This window comes from Mesoplodon bidens (assembly GCF_964165515.1).
Source record: "Mesoplodon bidens genome assembly, contig: HAP1_SCAFFOLD_1326, whole genome shotgun sequence".
NCBI classification, from domain to species: domain Eukaryota; kingdom Metazoa; phylum Chordata; class Mammalia; order Artiodactyla; family Ziphiidae; genus Mesoplodon; species Mesoplodon bidens.
The window spans coordinates 33,117-51,935 of NW_027672584.1; the positions used below are offsets into that span (position 1 = coordinate 33,117).

The 18,819-nt window shown below is 57.1% G+C and overlaps 4 protein-coding genes across 4 annotated transcripts; all 4 read left to right on the forward strand.

The window, feature by feature from the left end:
- Nucleotides 1-1,845: 1,845 nt before the first annotated feature.
- On the forward strand, nt 1,846-3,544 carry LOC308609948 (metallothionein-1E-like). The gene is made up of 3 exons (XM_081259216.1): nt 1,846-1,984; nt 2,560-2,625; nt 3,331-3,544. The coding sequence occupies exons 1-3, from the start codon at nt 1,957-1,959 to the stop codon at nt 3,420-3,422; spliced, it is 186 nt and encodes a 61-aa protein (XP_081115342.1). The 5' UTR covers nt 1,846-1,956; the 3' UTR covers nt 3,423-3,544.
- Nucleotides 3,545-6,387: 2,843 nt separating this feature from the next.
- LOC308609950 (metallothionein-1E) lies at nt 6,388-8,215 on the forward strand. The gene is made up of 3 exons (XM_081259218.1): nt 6,388-6,529; nt 7,241-7,306; nt 8,012-8,215. Exons 1-3 carry the CDS (start codon nt 6,502-6,504, stop codon nt 8,101-8,103), a joined length of 186 nt encoding a protein of 61 aa, XP_081115344.1. The 5' UTR covers nt 6,388-6,501; the 3' UTR covers nt 8,104-8,215.
- A 3,663-nt stretch (nt 8,216-11,878) lies between these two features.
- LOC308609953 (metallothionein-1E-like) lies at nt 11,879-13,577 on the forward strand. Its single transcript, XM_081259221.1, has 3 exons — nt 11,879-12,017; nt 12,593-12,658; nt 13,364-13,577. The coding sequence occupies exons 1-3, from the start codon at nt 11,990-11,992 to the stop codon at nt 13,453-13,455; spliced, it is 186 nt and encodes a 61-aa protein (XP_081115347.1). The 5' UTR covers nt 11,879-11,989; the 3' UTR covers nt 13,456-13,577.
- Nucleotides 13,578-16,421: 2,844 nt separating this feature from the next.
- LOC308609949 (metallothionein-1E) lies at nt 16,422-18,289 on the forward strand. The gene is made up of 3 exons (XM_081259217.1): nt 16,422-16,562; nt 17,273-17,338; nt 18,044-18,289. The coding sequence occupies exons 1-3, from the start codon at nt 16,535-16,537 to the stop codon at nt 18,133-18,135; spliced, it is 186 nt and encodes a 61-aa protein (XP_081115343.1). The 5' UTR covers nt 16,422-16,534; the 3' UTR covers nt 18,136-18,289.
- Nucleotides 18,290-18,819: the final 530 nt, after the last annotated feature.

Genomic DNA, 18,819 nt, shown 5'->3' on the forward strand with positions numbered 1-18,819 from the left:
GGCTGCAGAGGTGGGAGGCTGAAGCCCAGAGAGGTCACAGAGCTGTGCAGAGGGCTCTGACTGCCAGCTCAGGGCTTTCCCACCGCTGCCTCTGTGCCAGGTGTTCCGTGTTCTCACCTTTCATGGGATGACACGGTGTCCGGTTGGGCGGGGGGCTGCAGTCAGCCTGCAGGAGGGCCAGTCCCATCTGTGTCACATGTAGCCCTGTGACATAACCTCTCTCTGGCTCAGTCTCCTCTGCTCTAAAGGGCAAAATGATAGTGTCTGGCTCTCGGGACTACAGAATTGAATACACGCAAAGAAGGTCAGAACCTACCGGGCACTCAGTGAGTAATCCATCGGATCACCGATTCACTTATTTATCTCTTTATTTATTTGTTATCATTAGCCTAGGAGACATTGTCCTCCTTCCAGACACGCAAGCAAGGATGGTGTGTTTAGCTCTGTGCTCTGGGCCGTCCTCATCAACCCTGTGAGCCTGGGACCAGTTCCCCTGAGAGGGTTATCCGGCCTTCCCGCAAAGAGCCGTTGACACTACAGGTAGAAAGCCGTGAGTCACACAGTCGCCGTCCTCCTAACACATACAGAAGGATCCTGCCATTTCTGCTGTCACCTGCATCCGGATTTCCTTACCATTTTCTTTTCAGCGATTTTCCGAAATATGTTATGCCAAAAGAAACCTCTTGAACACTACTGAAGGAGAGAGTCAGAAGGCAGCCACAAAGTCATAAATCCATTCCTATTCCGTCACTCTGGTCGCCCCCAGGATTGAGCTGGACATGGCAGAGACGGGCTGAGGACACAGCTCTGGGCCAAAGGGGAGCTTTCTCACTGACTCCCTCTCTCAGCCGCGAAGCGACAAAAGCACAGAAGCAGGGCACCACTCCCCAGCACCGTGGGCCTGCCTCCGGAGCCTCCTTGTACTGTAGGTAGTTTGGCCTTTGGGAAACGGGCTCCTGACTAGGATCTCCCTTCCCGGTTGGTGTGACAGTTCAAAGAGCAAGAGTGATGAACAAGGCTTGGCCTGGACTCCACGGTGAGTAACTGTCGGGACTACTCAAAGGGAACTATCCACTTGTCGCGCTGCTTTGTTATTTAACGCCAGGTCTGCCTATCACCTACAATGACGCCGTCCCTGGGGAGCATCCCATGATTGGGGAACCTCCACCCTGGCGTGGGGTGGACCGGCTACAGTGAGGAGCCCCCCTGGAAAGTTGAGGCAAAGAAGCCCCCGCGGAAATGAGCCAGGATCCCTCCAGGAAAGGAAGACACAAGTGAGGACGACTAGCGGCTGAAGGCAATGTTCAGCGCGCTGCGGTTCCAGGAGACGGTACCGGAAACATGCTTCCAAAGGACCGTGGTGGGGACCGGGGCTGGCAACGCCTGGGGACACGTGGGCTGGGCGAAACGGTGCTGAGGGTCACATCCGCCTGCCGTCTCTGACACCGCTCCCCGGCTCCAGCCAAGCCAGGGACACGAGCGGGAGGCGGGGGCTGTTCTCAGGCTGCAGGAAACGGCGACCCGCAGGCCGGCGGCGCGGGGCCCGGGGCGGGGAAGACCGCAGGACGCGGGAGCTGGATTCCTGCACAACCCGCCAACAGGGTGGCTGCTCCCGTCGGGCACATGGGGAAGGGGCGGCCAGGGGGCTGGGACACCGCTTACCGCACGGCACCCGGTTCCTCCGCTCCAGCCGGCACCGAAGTGGAGTCGTGCGCTCGGCCCCGCCTGTTGCTCACAGCCCGGCCCAGGGCGCTGAGGGCGCTGCGGACGGCGCGGGCGCGGGCGCGGGCGCGGATCCGCGGGGCGCGTGCAAGGCGGGGGCGGGGCCTCTGCGCCCGGGCCGCCTCCTCGGCCTATAACTGAGCCCCCGGGCTCCTCGCTCCCACACGGCCCCCACCGGACCCGTGCAGCCGCTTCGCCCCTTGCTTTGGACCTCGGGCCTCACTTCTCCTCCAGATGGACCCCAAGTGCTCCTGCCCCACTGGTAAGGGAGCCCTGGCTTTGAGCCTTAGGATGCCCCCTTCCCAGGCACAGGACGACAAGGGAGGGTTTTGAGTTTGAGCTCAGGAGGACTCCTGTCACGGGTCCGGGGCTTTCTTGGTAGCCAGGCCCCTGGGAGCATGTCAGTCTCCCTTTGCCTCTCTGTTGACACTGAGGGCACGGAGGCTCCAGGCTGTCCTTCTTGAGGTCACCCAGCTGGTCAGGGGATTGCTAGACCGGGACCCAGTGTTTGGAGGAGGCCTCGGAGCTGCCAGGACTGGATGGGAGGAGGGGACACTGCCTCTTTGGGGTTCAGGCCATGGGCCCTGGCCCCCAGCCCCAGTCAGCCTGGGCTGGGTCTGGAGCCTGGGACCTTCCCTGTGGAGTCCCATCAGGAGGGGACCTACTCTCCTTGGACCAGAAGAGACGAGCTGGGGCTTCTCTATCCGCCTGAGTGGACACGAGCTCCCAGGACTGGGTCCTGACGGAGGAGGAGGGCTCAGGGAGGCATTGCTGACCGTCTGCTGTAGCTCCTGCATCCCTCTCCCTGCTCACTGCTGGCCTTTCCCTTCCTGGCAGGCGGCTCCTGCAGCTGCGCTGGCTCCTGCACCTGCAAGGCCTGCAGATGCACCTCCTGCAAGAAGAGTGAGTGTGCGGGGCCTTCTCTGGCAATGCGGGGTGTGGGCTGAGTGCGAGGAGGGAGCCCAGAGCTCAGCAGGCAGGAGCAGGACAGTGACCAAACTTCCCGGCACCCCCCTCACCAGGAAGGGATTCCCAATCAGAGCTGGAATCACCTTCGACATGACCGAGACCCAGGCGCGCACTAGAGAACAGGGAGACTGAGGCCCAGACGGGTCACCAACCAACGACCTCAGACCTGTCACTAGAACTAGTCCTCCTGCCTCCTGAGGCACGCTTCTGAATCCTCCCAGGGACTGAAGCACTGTAGGGACATGAGCGAGCGACCGTGTGTGGCTTCTCGGACCTGGTGCAGCCCCTTCCTGTCGAAGCAGCCCAGAGCCTCCCTATCCCGAGCGGGAGCTACTCTGTGAGGGGTTTGCCTCCACTTTGATCCTGAGGACGTGGCTCACATCACTGGTGGTGCTGGGGGCCGGCTTTCTCTTGCCCCAGAGGCCCTGCTCACTGTCTGTCCAAGGCGCTGTGCCCTGTCCTGGGCACAGATGGGGCAGGCGACCTGAACCTAGTGTCTGAGAGCAATTCTCTCAGGACAGAGGACACCGTCGTAAACTCAGGGTCTGGGCCTGAGGGCGGCTGGGGCCAGGCCTGGTGTTGGGAAGGGTGGTTGTGGACAACGCGTGGTCCGACTGCACGCTGCCCTTGCCTCCCCAGGCTGCTGCTCCTGCTGCCCCGTGGGCTGCGCCAAGTGTGCCCAGGGCTGCGTCTGCAAAGGGGCCTCGGACAAGTGCAGCTGCTGTGCCTGATGTCGCGGAGAGCCTGCCCCAGGTGTCAGTGGAGGACCACGGGCCGACCTGTGTTTTTATACAACTCTGACTTGATTGCTACCTTCCCTTTCCTATGAAATATGTGAGTTGTAATAAAAGTTGTTGACACTCTTCCGACTCGGCTCTTTTTTCTGTGCATTGGGAATAAGGGCTTTTGTGCCATCCAGGGCTGGTGTAGGAGACTGGATGAGAAGTGCAGAGACTTGGGTACTGGAACAAAATGTGAGTCCCTAACAAACTGAGTGCCTAAGACAAGCCACACTCCCTCACTGGGTTCATCTTCCGTAAAATGGAAGAGCATTAGACCAGATGCTCTAAGGGTGTTGAGCAGATACAAGGTCCCCTCCATTCTCATGGCAAGGGTTCGTGGCATGGCAAGGGTCGGTGACTTCTCAATGCCTCATTTCCCATCCTCTGATTTCCCTGGCTAACTTCACGTCCTCATAGATTTTAGGCTTCATAGACTCGAAAGAAGTTGGAATCACACCTCCAGTTACCTGAATCCCTACCTGGAAGTCTCAAACTCCCTGCACTGAAAGATGTGTGAATTTTCTAGCTGTGGTTTTTATTTTCTAACTTCACAAACCTAAACTTTGGTAAAATAAAATTAAGTGAACTACTAAGAAGAATTTCAAAGGACACAAAATACAAAACCCAATTTTTGATTCAGTAAATTTGAATAAATGTATGAGGATCAGAGTAATACAGGAAAAATTTAAAAAGTAAAAACATGTTTGTTCACCTGAAACTAACACAATATTGTAAATCAGCCATACTTCAATTATTAGAAAAAAACCATGAGTTCATCAAAGGAGTATGTTGAACACGGAAAACACTTTGAAACGCCCCACTGTGTGGATCACCCACACCTGAAGTAGCTCTTCCCACCATCCCCACGGGGAACATCCGTCTCGGCTGGCCCAGTGCCAGTGAGAGGCCACCTGCTACCCCTGAGAGCTCCCTGCGGTGAGTTGGCTCTGAATCTTTGGAAGTTCCTTTAGGTCAGGCTGAACGCTGCCTTCAAAATCCAGCCCTTGGCTACTGGAAACCAGCAAAGTGACTAGGAATTTGTAGGTAATGCCCAGCCATTTCCCAACAAGAGGCAGAGTACCTGGAAACTGGTTCCACATGAAGGACTTCATGTCTGCCTGTGCAGGGTAGTGTCAGATTCTGCATTTACAACGTGGTGGTGGTATTTATTAGGAAGGAGTGAGGCGCTGAGTGACCTGTAAATAATGGCGAGAGCTGGTCCTCCTGACAACTTCTGGAGGGATTTGCTATTTGATGGAAAGTCAAAGAGAAAGACGAGTCACGTGGCCCAAGTGTCAGGACCGCACTCACCCACAGGTGTCCTGTGTGAAGAGGGGATTTCAGGAGCCAGCCTGTGCTGGGTGCATGGGTGCTGGTGTCAGGCAGTCTTGGTTCACAGACCACAGTGGCACTTACCAGCCGCGTATCCTAAATGAGTCGCTCGACCTCTCTAAGTCTCCATGTCCTATAAAAAGGAGATGATATCCCTGTGTGGTATTGAGAGTGGCCTAGCTCCTCACTAGGGCTTAATAAACTCTGTCTACTAGGATGCTTCTGTTCACAGTGACTTTACTGGGACACAATCTTGCTGAATTCCAACAAGCTCTTGGGGAAAGGCTCATGGTGTTGCAAGCATGACTCCAGGCTGGAGGTTCAGGTTTGATTGCAAGTTTACTGATCCACTGGCAGGGGGAGTGCGGATGCCCTGCAATAGCCCCCCTAGGATAAAATGCTGCCACACCATTTGGAGAAACACAAAATCAATGCCCACCCTTCCTATCACTTGATCTATATTGAACCAGTAACACAGTGAACCTGCAGGGGCGGGAATGATTGCGCCAGCTACCCAGAGTTTCAGCAACCTGCCTAAGGGCACACAGATCATATTCAGAGGTCTGAAGCTAGAGCAAGGCTGTCTCACCTCCTTGCCAAAGGTGGCCGATTAGGAGGTCACTGAAGGCTGAGTCCTGCCTATCATTATTCAGAGCTGGAAGTGTCCTTTCAGACAGTCTAGTTGTGCTTCTGGCTGCAGAGATGGGAGACTAAAGTCCAGAGAGGTCACAGAGCTATGCAGAGGGATGTGACTGCCTGCTCAGTGCCCTTCCCACTGCTGAATACTGAAAGGGAAATAACCACTTTTCATGCTTTGCTCTTTAATGCCAGGTCTGCCCATCACTTACAATGATCCCTTCCACGGGGTGGGATCTCATCCTTTGGGAACCTCCATCCTGGTGCAGGGTGGACTGGCTAGGGTCAGGAAATCCCCTGCCAAGTTTAGGCCAGGAGCACAGGGACAAGTGTGCCCATCCATCCATTCAGTAGTGCAGAAAAGAAGGAAGGATGGGAGGCAGAGGCCTGAGTTGGTCGCGGTGCTCTTACGGAGAAACGTTAGAGAAGCGCTGCCTAAGGACCATCGTGGGGACCAGGACAGGAAATGGTGGGGGAAGAGGGAGTCGGAGGATTGGTGGTGAAGGTCACATCCACCGCCGCTCTCTGCACACAACTCCCAGGATCCAGCCATGCCTGCGACGGGAGCGCGAGACTAGGGTTGCACACGGGCTCCGGAAAGGGGGAACCTGAAGACAACAGCGCGGGGGCCGGTGGTGGGGAAGACAGCGAGGATACAGAGGCTGGGTTGCTGGAAAATCCCGGAACAAGGTGGCTGCCGCCCTCGGGAAAATCGGGAGGGGCGGACAGGGAGGCTAGGACACCGCGCACCTCCTGGCAAACAGTCCCTACCGGCCAGCAGGCACCAAAGACGGCTCTCCGTGCGCAGAGCGGACCCACGTACACTGGGAGAATCCTGTCTCGGCCCCAAGGGTTGCTCACAGCCGGGGCCCCGGGCGCTGCGGGCGGGGCGGGCGCAGATCCGCGGGGCGGGCGCAAGGAGGGGGTGGGACCTCTGCGCCCGGGCCGCCTCCTCTGGGTACAAACACTGCAAGCAGGCTCCTAGGCTCCACACGCCTCCCACCAGCTCACGGGCCTCTTGGCCGCTTGCTTTCGACCCCCGGCCTCGCCTTGGCTCCAAATGGACCCCAACTGCTCCTGCCCCACTGGTAAGGAACCCCTGGCTCTGGGCCTTGGATGCCCGCTTCTCAGCCCAGGACACAGTGTCCCTGGGGTTAGATGAGGAAGAAGTTTCAATTTGAGCACAAGTGGACGGCCGCGGTTCACCCAGTGCTTTCTTCCCAGCCAGGGCAGCGACAGCATTTTTTTAAACTATTTTTTGTTTTGTTTTTTGGCTGTTACCACTCAGCTTGTGGGAGCTTAGTTCCCTGACCAGGGACGGAACCCAGACACTAGGAAGTGAGAGCGCTGTCCCCTAACCACTAGATCGCCAGAGATTTCCAGCCTCTATTTTTGAAAGGGGAGTACAGAGGCTCAAGACTGCCTTTGTTGAGGTCACCCAGCAGGTCACGGAATTGCTAGACCCAGGGTTTGGAGGAGGCCTCGGACTTGCCGGGACTGGATGGGAGGAGGGGACACTGCCTCTTTGGGGTTCAGGCCATGGGCCCTGGCCCCCAGCCCCAGTCAGCCTGGGCTGGGTCTGGAGCCTGGGACCTTCCCTGTGGAGTCCCATCAGGAGGGGACCTACTCTCCTTGGACCAGAAGAGACGAGCTGGGGCTTCTCTATCTGCCTGAGTGGACACGAGCTCCCAGGGCTGCGTCCTGACGGAGGAGGAGGGCTCAGGGAGGCATTGCTGACCATCTGCTGTAGCTCCTGCATCCCTCTCCCTGCTCACTGCTGGCCTTTCCCTTCCTGGCAGGCGGCTCCTGCAGCTGCGCTGGCTCCTGCACCTGCAAGGCCTGCAGATGCACCTCCTGCAAGAAGAGTGAGTGTGCGGGGCCTTCTCTGGCAATGCGGGGTGTGGGCTGAGTGCAAGGAGGGAGCCCAGAGCTCAGCAGGCAGGAGCAGGACAGTGACCAAACTTCCCGGCACCCCCCTCACCAGGAAGGGATTCCCAATCAGAGCTGGAATCACCTTCGACATGACCGAGACCCAGGCGCGCACTAGAGAACAGGGAGACTGAGGCCCAGACGGGTCACCAACCAACAACCTCAGACCTGTCACTAGAACTAGTCCTCCTCCCTCCTGAGTCACGCTTCTGAATCCTCCCAGGGACTGAAGCACTGTAGGGACATGAACGAGTGACCCTGTGTGGCTTCTCGGACCTGGTGCAGCCCCTTCCTGTCGAAGCAGCCCAGAGCCTCCCTATCCCGAGCGGGAGCTGCTCTGTGAGGGGTTTGCCTCCACTTTGATCCTGAGGACTTGGCTCACATCACTGGTGGTGCTGGGGGCCGGCTTTGTCTTGTCCCCAGAGGCCCTGCTCAGTGTCTCTCCAAGGCGCTATGCCCTGTCCTGGGCACAGATGGGGCAGGCGACCTGAACCTAGTGCCTGAGAGCAATTCTCTCAGGACAGAGGACACCGTCGTAAACTCAGGGTCTGGGCCTGAGGGCGGCTGGGCCAGGCCTGCTGTTGGGAAGGGTGGTTGCGGACAACGCGTGGTCCGACTGCACGCTGCCCTTGCCTCCCCAGGCTGCTGCTCCTGCTGCCCCGTGGGCTGCGCCAAGTGTGCCCAGGGCTGCGTCTGCAAAGGGGCCTCGGACAAGTGCAGCTGCTGTGCCTGATGTCGCGGAGAGCCTGCCCCAGGTGTCAACAGGGCAACCAGGACAAACCTGCATTTTACCGTTTTTCATACAAGCGGACCTGACGCTACATTCCTTTTTCTATGAAATATGTGAGTTGTAATAAAAGTTGTTGACTTTATTCTGGCTCTGTCTTCCTTCTTCTGTCTTGAACAAAGAGACGCCGTGCCCATCAGGGCTGGCGTGGGGAACTGGACTGGACGTGCAGAGACCTCGGCTCTGGACCAAAGAGTACCCCCCCCACCCCCCAAAACCCACGCACACGGAGCGTCTTAGCCCCTTAGGTTAAGTTGAGCTTCAGTTTCTCAGCTCCAAATGAAAGCCTCGCCCGATGACATAGGGCACTGGACACACAGAGGACACGCTCCCTCTATTCCCCTTACGAGTAGGGATTGCAGAGAACGTTGTCCATTTCTCATTGTCCTTCTCTGGGGGCCCCTGCCAAACTCAGTCCTCGGTGATGAGAGCCTGGAAAAGTACCCAGAGGGGATGGAATCCCACACCCCTCTTGTTTGACTTCTACACGCGACTGGCGTCTAAAACACCCTGGAAAGACCTATTTGTATTTTCTGCCACAGTTTTAACCCTGGTCAGTAAAAAGAATCGCTGAGATAAAATAGAAAAGGACACTATATGTGACACCCATTTTTCCCTTCAACACGTCAAATCACCTTCATACGTGGAGGAGCAATTCTGAAAGCTGGACGCTTTCATATGCTGCACTTACATTGAAGGTGTGCCCGAGTCCTGGGAACGCTTCACAGACGCCCCACTGTGCGGACCACACACGCCTGGAGCAGCTCTGCCCCCTGCCTCCCCACAGGGAACATCAGTCTTGGCTTGCCCAGGGCTACTGACAGGACACTCGCCACCCGTGACAGCTCCCTGCAGGGCCTTGGCTCTGAATCTTCGCAAGTTCCTCCCTAGATCAGGCTGACATCTTCCCTTCCCTCAAATGCAGCCCGTGGCTACTTGACACCCCGATAGTGATTTGAATTTGGTGGGAATTTCCCAGCTGTTTCCCTGAGACTTGCTTTCAGAAGAAGGACCTCATGTGTTCCTCTGCAGAGTGATGGTGGTGCTGCAGTGCGGAGGGCCTGGTGCTGTTTATTAGCAAGAAGCGTGTGCTGAGGGAACAGGTAATATAGTTCAGGTGTTGCGCCCCCTGGCGGTCTGGGGAGGGAACTCCTAGTTGATGGGCACTCGGAGAGAAAGAGGAGACACGTGGCTCAGAAGTCAGGAGCAAGATTGCCCACAGGTGCCCTGTGTGAAGGGGGGCATTTCAGGAGCCGGCCCGTTCTGCGTGCGTGGGTGTTGGTGTCAGGCACTCGGGTTCACAGCCAGCATGCCACTTCCTGACCTGGCAAGTCACTGATACTCTCGGAGATTTCATTTCCTCCTTTCGATAAAAAAGATTAATTTCAATGAGGGGGAATAAGCCAGATAGTGGCCTGGCTCCTAGCTCGGGCTTCCCGAACGGTGTCCTTTATGATCGCTCTCTCCACACTGACATTTGTGCACAGAGAATCCTTGAGCTCCCAACAAGCTCCTGGAGAAAGGCTCCCTGGTTTGCAAGCAAGCTCATGGTGAGGGCACAGATGGATAGGAACCTTGCTTATCCAGTGCCAGAGGGCGTGGGGATGTTCTCCAACAAGCCCCATGGAACGAGGCACCGCCACAGCATTTGCACAGACTCAGTGAACCTGCAAGGTCTGGAGTGAGGGTGCCAATTGCAGAGAGGTTAAGCAACTTACCCAAGGGCACACAGCCTATACTCAGAGGACTACGCCTACACTACAGCTGTCTCACCTCCCGGCCACAGGGTGCCGGTTATGACATCACTGGAGGCTGAATCCGGCCTCTCCTTTTTCAGGGCTGCAAGGGTCTTCGGAGACAGTCCAGCTGTGCTCCTGGCTGCAGAGGTGGGAGGCTGAAGCCCAGAGAGGTCACAGAGCTGTGCAGAGGGCTCTGACTGCCAGCTCAGGGCTTTCCCACCGCTGCCTCTGTGCCAGGTGTTCCGTGTTCTCACCTTTCATGGGATGACACGGTGTCCGGTTGGGCGGGGGGCTGCAGTCAGCCTGCAGGAGGGCCAGTCCCATCTGTGTCACATGTAGCCCTGTGACATAACCTCTCTCTGGCTCAGTCTCCTCTGCTCTAAAGGGCAAAATGATAGTGTCTGGCTCTCGGGACTACAGAATTGAATACACGCAAAGAAGGTCAGAACCTACCGGGCACTCAGTGAGTAATCCATCGGATCACCGATTCACTTATTTATCTCTTTATTTATTTGTTATCATTAGCCTAGGAGACATTGTCCTCCTTCCAGACACGCAAGCAAGGATGGTGTGTTTAGCTCTGTGCTCTGGGCCGTCCTCATCAACCCTGTGAGCCTGGGACCAGTTCCCCTGAGAGGGTTATCCGGCCTTCCCGCAAAGAGCCGTTGACACTACAGGTAGAAAGCCGTGAGTCACACAGTCGCCGTCCTCCTAACACATACAGAAGGATCCTGCCATTTCTGCTGTCACCTGCATCCGGATTTCCTTACCATTTTCTTTTCAGCGATTTTCCGAAATATGTTATGCCAAAAGAAACCTCTTGAACACTACTGAAGGAGAGAGTCAGAAGGCAGCCACAAAGTCATAAATCCATTCCTATTCCGTCACTCTGGTCGCCCCCAGGATTGAGCTGGACATGGCAGAGACGGGCTGAGGACACAGCTCTGGGCCAAAGGGGAGCTTTCTCACTGACTCCCTCTCTCAGCCGCGAAGCGACAAAAGCACAGAAGCAGGGCACCACTCCCCAGCACCGTGGGCCTGCCTCCGGAGCCTCCTTGTACTGTAGGTAGTTTGGCCTTTGGGAAACGGGCTCCTGACTAGGATCTCCCTTCCCGGTTGGTGTGACAGTTCAAAGAGCAAGAGTGATGAACAAGGCTTGGCCTGGACTCCACGGTGAGTAACTGTCGGGACTACTCAAAGGGAACTATCCACTTGTCGCGCTGCTTTGTTATTTAACGCCAGGTCTGCCTATCACCTACAATGACGCCGTCCCTGGGGAGCATCCCATGATTGGGGAACCTCCACCCTGGCGTGGGGTGGACCGGCTACAGTGAGGAGCCCCCCTGGAAAGTTGAGGCAAAGAAGCCCCCGCGGAAATGAGCCAGGATCCCTCCAGGAAAGGAAGACACAAGTGAGGACGACTAGCGGCTGAAGGCAATGTTCAGCGCGCTGCGGTTCCAGGAGACGGTACCGGAAACATGCTTCCAAAGGACCGTGGTGGGGACCGGGGCTGGCAACGCCTGGGGACACGTGGGCTGGGCGAAACGGTGCTGAGGGTCACATCCGCCTGCCGTCTCTGACACCGCTCCCCGGCTCCAGCCAAGCCAGGGACACGAGCGGGAGGCGGGGGCTGTTCTCAGGCTGCAGGAAACGGCGACCCGCAGGCCGGCGGCGCGGGGCCCGGGGCGGGGAAGACCGCAGGACGCGGGAGCTGGATTCCTGCACAACCCGCCAACAGGGTGGCTGCTCCCGTCGGGCACATGGGGAAGGGGCGGCCAGGGGGCTGGGACACCGCTTACCGCACGGCACCCGGTTCCTCCGCTCCAGCCGGCACCGAAGTGGAGTCGTGCGCTCGGCCCCGCCTGTTGCTCACAGCCCGGCCCAGGGCGCTGAGGGCGCTGCGGACGGCGCGGGCGCGGGCGCGGGCGCGGATCCGCGGGGCGCGTGCAAGGCGGGGGCGGGGCCTCTGCGCCCGGGCCGCCTCCTCGGCCTATAACTGAGCCCCCGGGCTCCTCGCTCCCACACGGCCCCCACCGGACCCGTGCAGCCGCTTCGCCCCTTGCTTTGGACCTCGGGCCTCACTTCTCCTCCAGATGGACCCCAAGTGCTCCTGCCCCACTGGTAAGGGAGCCCTGGCTTTGAGCCTTAGGATGCCCCCTTCCCAGGCACAGGACGACAAGGGAGGGTTTTGAGTTTGAGCTCAGGAGGACTCCTGTCACGGGTCCGGGGCTTTCTTGGTAGCCAGGCCCCTGGGAGCATGTCAGTCTCCCTTTGCCTCTCTGTTGACACTGAGGGCACGGAGGCTCCAGGCTGTCCTTCTTGAGGTCACCCAGCTGGTCAGGGGATTGCTAGACCGGGACCCAGTGTTTGGAGGAGGCCTCGGAGCTGCCAGGACTGGATGGGAGGAGGGGACACTGCCTCTTTGGGGTTCAGGCCATGGGCCCTGGCCCCCAGCCCCAGTCAGCCTGGGCTGGGTCTGGAGCCTGGGACCTTCCCTGTGGAGTCCCATCAGGAGGGGACCTACTCTCCTTGGACCAGAAGAGACGAGCTGGGGCTTCTCTATCCGCCTGAGTGGACACGAGCTCCCAGGACTGGGTCCTGACGGAGGAGGAGGGCTCAGGGAGGCATTGCTGACCGTCTGCTGTAGCTCCTGCATCCCTCTCCCTGCTCACTGCTGGCCTTTCCCTTCCTGGCAGGCGGCTCCTGCAGCTGCGCTGGCTCCTGCACCTGCAAGGCCTGCAGATGCACCTCCTGCAAGAAGAGTGAGTGTGCGGGGCCTTCTCTGGCAATGCGGGGTGTGGGCTGAGTGCGAGGAGGGAGCCCAGAGCTCAGCAGGCAGGAGCAGGACAGTGACCAAACTTCCCGGCACCCCCCTCACCAGGAAGGGATTCCCAATCAGAGCTGGAATCACCTTCGACATGACCGAGACCCAGGCGCGCACTAGAGAACAGGGAGACTGAGGCCCAGACGGGTCACCAACCAACGACCTCAGACCTGTCACTAGAACTAGTCCTCCTGCCTCCTGAGGCACGCTTCTGAATCCTCCCAGGGACTGAAGCACTGTAGGGACATGAGCGAGCGACCGTGTGTGGCTTCTCGGACCTGGTGCAGCCCCTTCCTGTCGAAGCAGCCCAGAGCCTCCCTATCCCGAGCGGGAGCTACTCTGTGAGGGGTTTGCCTCCACTTTGATCCTGAGGACGTGGCTCACATCACTGGTGGTGCTGGGGGCCGGCTTTCTCTTGCCCCAGAGGCCCTGCTCACTGTCTGTCCAAGGCGCTGTGCCCTGTCCTGGGCACAGATGGGGCAGGCGACCTGAACCTAGTGTCTGAGAGCAATTCTCTCAGGACAGAGGACACCGTCGTAAACTCAGGGTCTGGGCCTGAGGGCGGCTGGGGCCAGGCCTGGTGTTGGGAAGGGTGGTTGTGGACAACGCGTGGTCCGACTGCACGCTGCCCTTGCCTCCCCAGGCTGCTGCTCCTGCTGCCCCGTGGGCTGCGCCAAGTGTGCCCAGGGCTGCGTCTGCAAAGGGGCCTCGGACAAGTGCAGCTGCTGTGCCTGATGTCGCGGAGAGCCTGCCCCAGGTGTCAGTGGAGGACCACGGGCCGACCTGTGTTTTTATACAACTCTGACTTGATTGCTACCTTCCCTTTCCTATGAAATATGTGAGTTGTAATAAAAGTTGTTGACACTCTTCCGACTCGGCTCTTTTTTCTGTGCATTGGGAATAAGGGCTTTTGTGCCATCCAGGGCTGGTGTAGGAGACTGGATGAGAAGTGCAGAGACTTGGGTACTGGAACAAAATGTGAGTCCCTAACAAACTGAGTGCCTAAGACAAGCCACACTCCCTCACTGGGTTCATCTTCCGTAAAATGGAAGAGCATTAGACCAGATGCTCTAAGGGTGTTGAGCAGATACAAGGTCCCCTCCATTCTCATGGCAAGGGTTCGTGGCATGGCAAGGGTCGGTGACTTCTCAATGCCTCATTTCCCATCCTCTGATTTCCCTGGCTAACTTCACGTCCTCATAGATTTTAGGCTTCATAGACTCGAAAGAAGTTGGAATCACACCTCCAGTTACCTGAATCCCTACCTGGAAGTCTCAAACTCCCTGCACTGAAAGATGTGTGAATTTTCTAGCTGTGGTTTTTATTTTCTAACTTCACAAACCTAAACTTTGGTAAAATAAAATTAAGTGAACTACTAAGAAGAATTTCAAAGGACACAAAATACAAAACCCAATTTTTGATTCAGTAAATTTGAATAAATGTATGAGGATCAGAGTAATACAGGAAAAATTTAAAAAGTAAAAACATGTTTGTTCACCTGAAACTAACACAATATTGTAAATCAGCCATACTTCAATTATTAGAAAAAAACCATGAGTTCATCAAAGGAGTATGTTGAACACGGAAAACACTTTCAAACGCCCCACTGTGTGGATCACCCACACCTGAAGTAGCTCTTCCCACCATCCCCACGGGGAACATCCGTCTCGGCTGGCCCAGTGCCAGTGAGAGGCCACCTGCTACCCCTGAGAGCTCCCTGCGGTGAGTTGGCTCTGAATCTTTGGAAGTTCCTTTAGGTCAGGCTGAACGCTGCCTTCAAAATCCAGCCCTTGGCTACTGGAAACCAGCAAAGTGACTAGGAATTTGTAGGTAATGCCCAGCCATTTCCCAACAAGAGGCAGAGTACCTGGAAACTGGTTCCACATGAAGGACTTCATGTCTGCCTGTGCAGGGTAGTGTCAGATTCTGCATTTACAACGTGGTGGTGGTATTTATTAGGAAGGAGTGAGGCGCTGAGTGACCTGTAAATAATGGCGAGAGCTGGTCCTCCTGACAACTTCTGGAGGGATTTGCTATTTGATGGAAAGTCAAAGAGAAAGACGAGTCACGTGGCCCAAGTGTCAGGACCGCACTCACCCACAGGTGTCCTGTGTGAAGAGGGGATTTCAGGAGCCAGCCTGTGCTGGGTGCATGGGTGCTGGTGTCAGGCAGTCTTGGTTCACAGACCACAGTGGCACTTACCAGCCGCGTATCCTAAATGAGTCGCTCGACCTCTCTAAGTCTCCATGTCCTATAAAAAGGAGATGATATCCCTGTGTGGTATTGAGAGTGGCCTAGCTCCTCACTAGGGCTTAATAAACTCTGTCTACTAGGATGCTTCTGTTCACAGTGACTTTACTGGGACACAATCTTGCTGAATTCCAACAAGCTCTTGGGGAAAGGCTCATGGTGTTGCAAGCATGACTCCAGGCTGGAGGTTCAGGTTTGATTGCAAGTTTACTGATCCACTGGCAGGGGGAGTGCGGATGCCCTGCAATAGCCCCCCTAGGATAAAATGCTGCCACACCATTTGGAGAAACACAAAATCAATGCCCACCCTTCCTATCACTTGATCTATATTGAACCAGTAACACAGTGAACCTGCAGGGGCGGGAATGATTGCGCCAGCTACCCAGAGTTTCAGCAACCTGCCTAAGGGCACACAGATCATATTCAGAGGTCTGAAGCTAGAGCAAGGCTGTCTCACCTCCTTGCCAAAGGTGGCCGATTAGGAGGTCACTGAAGGCTGAGTCCTGCCTATCATTATTCAGAGCTGGAAGTGTCCTTTCAGACAGTCTAGTTGTGCTTCTGGCTGCAGAGATGGGAGACTAAAGTCCAGAGAGGTCACAGAGCTATGCAGAGGGATGTGACTGCCTGCTCAGTGCCCTTCCCACTGCTGAATACTGAAAGGGAAATAACCACTTTTCATGCTTTGCTCTTTAATGCCAGGTCTGCCCATCACTTACAATGATCCCTTCCACGGGGTGGGATCTCATCCTTTGGGAACCTCCATCCTGGTGCAGGGTGGACTGGCTAGGGTCAGGAAATCCCCTGCCAAGTTTAGGCCAGGAGCACAGGGACAAGTGTGCCCATCCATCCATTCAGTAGTGCAGAAAAGAAGGAAGGATGGGAGGCAGAGGCCTGAGTTGGTCGCGGTGCTCTTACGGAGAAACGTTAGAGAAGCGCTGCCTAAGGACCATCGTGGGGACCAGGACAGGAAATGGTGGGGGAAGAGGGAGTCGGAGGATTGGTGGTGAAGGTCACATCCACCGCCGCTCTCTGCACACAACTCCCAGGATCCAGCCATGCCTGCGACGGGAGCGCGAGACTAGGGTTGCACACGGGCTCCGGAAAGGGGGAACCTGAAGACAACAGCGCGGGGGCCGGTGGTGGGGAAGACAGCGAGGATACAGAGGCTGGGTTGCTGGAAAATCCCGGAACAAGGTGGCTGCCGCCCTCGGGAAAATCGGGAGGGGCGGACAGGGAGGCTAGGACACCGCGCACCTCCTGGCAAACAGTCCCTACCGGCCAGCAGGCACCAAAGACGGCTCTCCGTGCGCAGAGCGGACCCACGTACACTGGGAGAATCCTGTCTCGGCCCCAAGGGTTGCTCACAGCCGGGGCCCCGGGCGCTGCGGGCGGGGCGGGCGCAGATCCGCGGGGCGGGCGCAAGGAGGGGGTGGGACCTCTGCGCCCGGGCCGCCTCCTCTGGGTACAAACACTGCAAGCAGGCTCCTAGGCTCCACACGCCTCCCACCAGCTCACGGGCCTCTTGGCCGCTTGCTTTCGACCCCCGGCCTCGCCTTGGCTCCAAATGGACCCCAACTGCTCCTGCCCCACTGGTAAGGAACCCCTGGCTCTGGGCCTTGGATGCCCGCTTCTCAGCCCAGGACACAGTGTCCCTGGGGTTAGATGAGGAAGAAGTTTCAATTTGAGCACAAGTGGACGGCCGCGGTTCACCCAGTGCTTTCTTCCCAGCCAGGGCAGCGACAGCATTTTTTTAAACTATTTTTTGTTTTGTTTTTTGGCTGTTACCACTCAGCTTGTGGGAGCTTAGTTCCCTGACCAGGGACGGAACCCAGACACTAGGAAGTGAGAGCGCTGTCCCCTAACCACTAGATCGCCAGAGATTTCCAGCCTCTATTTTTGAAAGGGGAGTACAGAGGCTCAAGACTGCCTTTGTTGAGGTCACCCAGCAGGTCACGGAATTGCTAGACCCAGGGTTTGGAGGAGGCCTCGGACTTGCCGGGACTGGATGGGAGGAGGGACACTGCCTCTTTGGGGTTCAGGCCATGGGCCCTGGCCCCCAGCCCCAGTCAGCCTGGGCTGGGTCTGGAGCCTGGGACCTTCCCTGTGGAGTCCCATCAGGAGGGGACCTACTCTCCTTGGACCAGAAGAGACGAGCTGGGGCTTCTCTATCTGCCTGAGTGGACACGAGCTCCCAGGGCTGCGTCCTGACGGAGGAGGAGGGCTCAGGGAGGCATTGCTGACCATCTGCTGTAGCTCCTGCATCCCTCTCCCTGCTCACTGCTGGCCTTTCCCTTCCTGGCAGGCGGCTCCTGCAGCTGCGCTGGCTCCTGCACCTGCAAGGCCTGCAGATGCACCTCCTGCAAGAAGAGTGAGTGTGCGGGGCCTTCTCTGGCAATGCGGGGTGTGGGCTGAGTGCAAGGAGGGAGCCCAGAGCTCAGCAGGCAGGAGCAGGACAGTGACCAAACTTCCCGGCACCCCCCTCACCAGGAAGGGATTCCCAATCAGAGCTGGAATCACCTTCGACATGACCGAGACCCAGGCGCGCACTAGAGAACAGGGAGACTGAGGCCCAGACGGGTCACCAACCAACAACCTCAGACCTGTCACTAGAACTAGTCCTCCTCCCTCCTGAGTCACGCTTCTGAATCCTCCCAGGGACTGAAGCACTGTAGGGACATGAACGAGTGACCCTGTGTGGCTTCTCGGACCTGGTGCAGCCCCTTCCTGTCGAAGCAGCCCAGAGCCTCCCTATCCCGAGCGGGAGCTGCTCTGTGAGGGGTTTGCCTCCACTTTGATCCTGAGGACTTGGCTCACATCACTGGTGGTGCTGGGGGCCGGCTTTGTCTTGTCCCCAGAGGCCCTGCTCAGTGTCTCTCCAAGGCGCTATGCCCTGTCCTGGGCACAGATGGGGCAGGCGACCTGAACCTAGTGCCTGAGAGCAATTCTCTCAGGACAGAGGACACCGTCGTAAACTCAGGGTCTGGGCCTGAGGGCGGCTGGGCCAGGCCTGCTGTTGGGAAGGGTGGTTGCGGACAACGCGTGGTCCGACTGCACGCTGCCCTTGCCTCCCCAGGCTGCTGCTCCTGCTGCCCCGTGGGCTGCGCCAAGTGTGCCCAGGGCTGCGTCTGCAAAGGGGCCTCGGACAAGTGCAGCTGCTGTGCCTGATGTCGCGGAGAGCCTGCCCCAGGTGTCAACAGGGCAACCAGGACAAACCTGCATTTTACCGTTTTTCATACAAGCGGACCTGACGCTACATTCCTTTTTCTATGAAATATGTGAGTTGTAATAAAAGTTGTTGACTTTATTCTGGCTCTGTCTTCCTTCTTCTGTCTTGAACAAAGAGACGCCGTGCCCATCAGGGCTGGCGTGGGGAACTGGACTGGACGTGCAGAGACCTCGGCTCTGGACCAAAGAGTACCCCCCCCACCCCCCAAAACCCACGCACACGGAGCGTCTTAGCCCCTTAGGTTAAGTTGAGCTTCAGTTTCTCAGCTCCAAATGAAAGCCTCGCCCGATGACATAGGGCACTGGACACACAGAGGACACGCTCCCTCTATTCCCCTTACGAGTAGGGATTGCAGAGAACGTTGTCCATTTCTCATTGTCCTTCTCTGGGGGCCCCTGCCAAACTCAGTCCTCGGTGATGAGAGCCTGGAAAAGTACCCAGAGGGGATGGAATCCCACACCCCTCTTGTTTGACTTCTACACGCGACTGGCGTCTAAAACACCCTGGAAAGACCTATTTGTATTTTCTGCCACAGTTTTAACCCTGGTCAGTAAAAAGAATCGCTGAGATAAAATAGAAAAGGACACTATATGTGACACCCATTTTTCCCTTCAACACGTCAA